Source organism: Gigantopelta aegis, chromosome 15 (genome assembly GCF_016097555.1).
Source record: "Gigantopelta aegis isolate Gae_Host chromosome 15, Gae_host_genome, whole genome shotgun sequence".
Taxonomy (NCBI): Eukaryota; Metazoa; Mollusca; class Gastropoda; order Neomphalida; family Peltospiridae; genus Gigantopelta; species Gigantopelta aegis.
In genome coordinates, this window is record NC_054713.1 from 39,629,037 (window position 1) to 39,633,851 (window position 4,815).

The window sequence follows — 4,815 nt, forward strand, 5'->3', positions numbered from 1 at the left end:
TCCGTGTGGTTGTCATAATTAAATCGTATATCCGTTTGACATTATCGTTTAACGACTGACTGTCACCTCTTTCCGTGTGGTTGTCATAATTAAATCGTATATCCGTTTGACATTATCGTTTAACGACTGGCTGTCACCTCTTTCCGAGTGGCTGTCATAAGGACATGTTTTATTTAACGACGCTCACAACACATTTTATTTACGGTTATATGGCGTCAGACATATGGTTAAGGACTACACAAATTGTGAGAGGAAACCCGCTGTCGCTACTTCATGGGCTATTCTTTTCGATTAGCAGCAAGGGATCTTTTATATGCACCATCCCACAGACATACCACGGCCTTTGATATACCAGTCGTGGTGCATTGGCTGGAACGAGAAATAGCCCAATGGGTCCACCAACGGGGATCGATCCTGCCCCTAGCTGTCTTAACAGTACATCTATTTCTGACTGGCTGTCATAAGAGTACATCTCTTTCTGGTTGACTGACAGGGTATAACACATGGACTAATTTCTTCATTCATCAATTTTTATTTTTTAAATGTAAGTTGATCATTTTCTACATGCCGTATGTGGTGTTCTATTGTTAAAGGGAGACAACTAGGGTTGTCGGTTCGAGTTGTCTGTTCGTCGCACCAACCATGCCTGAAATACGAGAGTGTACAAGTTGTTCGAATAAATCCGTTGAGGATGAATACCGAGTATGTCATCGATTGCTAATACTACATGCTGATGATAAATAAGTACATATACTCGACTCTACTACTACAATTTGGCGACGAGGATTAACGATTACCATGGGGGACAACGAAAACGGTTCTTTGCAAACTTTTCTCATTTCGGCACCTGCGCCATTTATGCCTGTTCCGGGGAAACAAGTAATTCCGTGGACTCAGTGGAAACGTATGTTTCTGAATTACCTACTCGCTTCAGATGCAGAATCGGCTACACCAGAACGAAAAAAAGCCATATTGTTACATTCGCTCGGAGTTGAAGGCCAGCGTATTTTCTATTCATTACCGGTAACGGCCGAAGACGCCGATAACCCGTACATTCAGGCTATGAAAACATTGGATAAACATTTTTGTCCGAAGGTAAATGTGGTTCCTGAACGATACCGCTTTAGACAACGAGCACAGTTACCCGGTGAATCGGTTGATTCCTACATTTCAGCGCTACGAGAGTTAGCTACGACTTGTGCTTTCCGAGATTTTGAGAATGAAATGTACCGTGACCAGTTGGTTGAAAAAACCAATTCAACGCGAATTCGAGAGCGATTATTGTTGGAGTCTAACTTGGATATTGATAAAGCAATGGAAATCGCAAGACATATCGAGAATGCAGTTAAAGATGCAAAGTCTATGTCTGCACCGACGGGAAATGACAGTTACACATTTAAAGGTGCATGTTCCAAAATTAACACACAGAAGAGACAATACAGTAAACCAAAAACTCGGAACATTCAGTGTTTCAGATGCGGATCCAATCAACATTTGGCGAACAACCCAACATGCAAAGCCAAGAATATGAGATGTTCATCCTGCAAGAAAATGGGACATTTGCAAGTTGTTTGTAAAAGCAAAAGTGCAGTTCGACAGCTTGAGTGTGAACAACCAAGTGATACGAGTTCCGAGGGACCCAGCTTCGAAGTGTTGGCAACTGACAAAGCAAGTGCAAACAAGAAAGTAGTTCAGTGTGACATTTCGGTTAATTCTGTGAACTTAAAACTTGTTGTTGATACAGCGTCTGATGTGTCTCTTATGTCACTGAAACTTTTTAAGAAACATTTTGACACAAATGCAATAGAACAGTGTAAGGCTAGCATTACTAGTTATTCCAACCACAAGGTAGGAGTAATAGGTAGCTTTCATGCAATGGTTTGCTTCAAGGGTCAGGTTTCACAAGGCACATTTTACATTGTACAGTCAGGTACCAGTCTACTGGGTAAGGATATTATTCAGACACTAGACATAGGTATTCATGGGGGGTCTTTGACCTGCTTTGCGACCCGAGGCAATGCAAGCTCTGATGAACCTAAATCAGATTCGGTGAGTATCCCTGACAGATTCCCACAGCTGTTTAGTGATAAGATTGGAAAGGTTAAGGGCTTTAAACACAAAATCAAAGTGCGTTCAGATGTTAAGCCTGTGCAACAAAAATTGCGCCGATTGCCATTTGCAGTGCGTAATGCTGTTTCTGCCGAGCTGAAGAAATTGGAAAATTCTGATATCATAGAACGTATTGATGCAAGTGAATGGATTTCTCCTATCGTGGTAGCATGGAAAAAAGATGGCTCAGTCCGTGTATGCGTAGATTTGAGAAAACCTAATGAAGCCATTATAGAGGATAGGTATCCACTTCCTAATATTGACGAAATGATAAGTGAAATGCATGGTGCAACCCATTTTTCAAAGCTTGATTTGAAATCCGCCTACCATCAACTTGAATTGGTGGAAAGCAGCCGAGATCTGACGGCATTCATTACACATGAAGGTCTGTTCCGTTTTAAGCGTGTTTGCTTCGGTCTTTCTTCTGCACCATCATGTTTTCAAAAAATGATGTCTACAATTTTGTGCAATGTTCCAGGTGTTCAGTGTTTCATTGACGACGTGATTGTTTACGGCCGAACTAAAGCTGAACATGATCGCAACTTGAACTTGGTACTCCAGCGGTTGATTGATGCTGGTTTGACGTTGAATGACAAATGTGAGTTCAATGTTCCATCCCTTACAGTTTTGGGTCATGTGATCTCGAAGGACGGTGTGCGTCCAAACCCTGATTTAGTCAAAGCCATTTCTGATGCACCTGTACCGACTAATAAGGATCAGTTGAGGTCTGTTTTAGGGCTCTGCGGTTACTATTCCAAATTTGTGCCAAACTTTGCAGCGCGTGTACAACCGATGCGATGTATTCAAACTGCTGAGAAATTCAAATGGACTGAAGAAGCTAACAAAGCTTTCAAGGACATTAAGTCTGCTATAGTTAACAGCCCTGCTCTTGCTCTATTCGATCCATACCTTGATATCATTGTAACTACAGATGCTAGTGGATATGGTTTAGGTGCAACACTCACACAGGTGAAAAATGGTTCAGAAGTTATAGTTGCATGCGCATCTCGCAGTCTAACTGCATTAGAATTGAAATATTCTGTGGGAGAGCGTGAAGCTTTAGCATGCGTATGGGCAGTAGAAAAGTGGCATACATATTTGTGGGGTCGTAGATTCACTTTGCGTACAGATCACCAAGCACTTGTGACACTGTTGAGTTCAAAAGGGACGGGTCACAAACCAATGCGAATTGCGCGATGGGCAATGCGGTTGTTACACTACACATATGACATACAGTACAAACCCGGTGTTCAAAATAAAGTGCCGGATGCACTTTCTAGATTGCCATTGTCTACTAATAAAGACAAAATCCAGGATGAGGATGAGGCTGAGGCTGTGTGCCAACTTTGGTTTGAACATGTAGAACATAACATTGCGATAACCAGAGAACGTTTACAGCGAGCAACGTCTGAGAGCTCGATTTGTACTCGTATTTCCCAATACATTCAGAATGGATGGCCTTGTACAAAAACAGAAATTATTAATGATCTGAAACCATTCTTTCAGGTGAAAGATGAGTTGTCTGTACATGACGGCATTATTTTCCGTGGGGAACGGGTGATAGTGCCAGATGAACTTTGTGCACATGTGGTGAACTTGGCACATGAAAGTCATCAAGGTATAGTGCGTACAAAACAGAGGCTGAGAGATTTGTATTGGTGGCCAAAGATGGATATTCAGGTTACTGAGCTGGTAAAGTCGTGCATTACTTGTCAGTTGAATGACAAATCTGCTGTTACGCGGACAGCACCTACGCAGCCAGTACCACTTCCGAATGCTGCATGGAAAAAACTTGGTCTCGATTTTGTCGGGCCAGACTATTCTGCACCGCCTGAACGGCGATATATTATTTCCATGATTGATTACAGGAGCAAATGGCCAGAGGTAGCATTCGCTTCGGATATAAGTACCAAAACAGTGCTGAAGTTTCTTGTTACAGTTTTCAGTCGAGAAGGTTATCCCGACGAAATTGTTACAGATAATGGGCCTCAAGTGGTGTCCCATGAATTTGAAGAATTTCTACGACACAGAAATATAAAACACAGGTTTTCTTCGGTTTATCATCCGGAAGGAAACAGTGAGGTTGAACGTTTAAACAAAATTCTGTCCGAAACCATTCAGTCTGCAAGAATTCAGAAAAAGGATGTGAAAAGCACAATGGTACAATTTCTTGGTGCATATAGAGCGACTAAGCATGCTACTACAGGCGAGTCTCCGTCTTTTATGCTGCATGGCCGACATATGCGTACAATGCTTGACATTAAAGGGGTAACGCTTTATCCCAATCCATCTACTAGTACTGAGGTTGAAAATAGAGTGGCAGCGAAACAAGCTAAGAGCAAGGCATATGCTGATAAGCGGAAAGGCACAAAAGCGAGATTTTTCAAACCTGGTGACTATGTTCGCATAAGAAAACCATGGCATGTCAAAAAGGGTGAGAGCAAATTCACTGCACCGATAAAGATTGTTTCTCAGATTAGTCCTTTTACTTACAAAATGGAAAATGGTTCAAATTGGAATGTTAAATTTCTTGCTCCTTTTTATGGTAAAGTACCTAACCAGTTTGATGAGGGGGAAGATGTGTGGTTTGAAACTCAGGTACACAATCACTTTGAACAAAACCATAATCCAAATATACCACAACGTGTTAGAGAACCCAGAGTTCGCAGATTACCTGCATGGACCAAAGACTATGTTATGAAGTGA

The 4,815-nt window shown here is 41.7% G+C and overlaps 1 protein-coding gene across 1 annotated transcript; it reads left to right on the plus strand.

Annotated features, from left to right (window-relative positions):
* Nucleotides 1–798: 798 nt before the first annotated feature.
* Nucleotides 799–4,815, plus strand: LOC121389819 (uncharacterized protein K02A2.6-like). Its single transcript, XM_041521468.1, has one exon. The coding sequence runs from the start codon at nucleotides 799–801 to the stop codon at nucleotides 4,813–4,815; it is 4,017 nt and encodes a 1,338-aa protein (XP_041377402.1).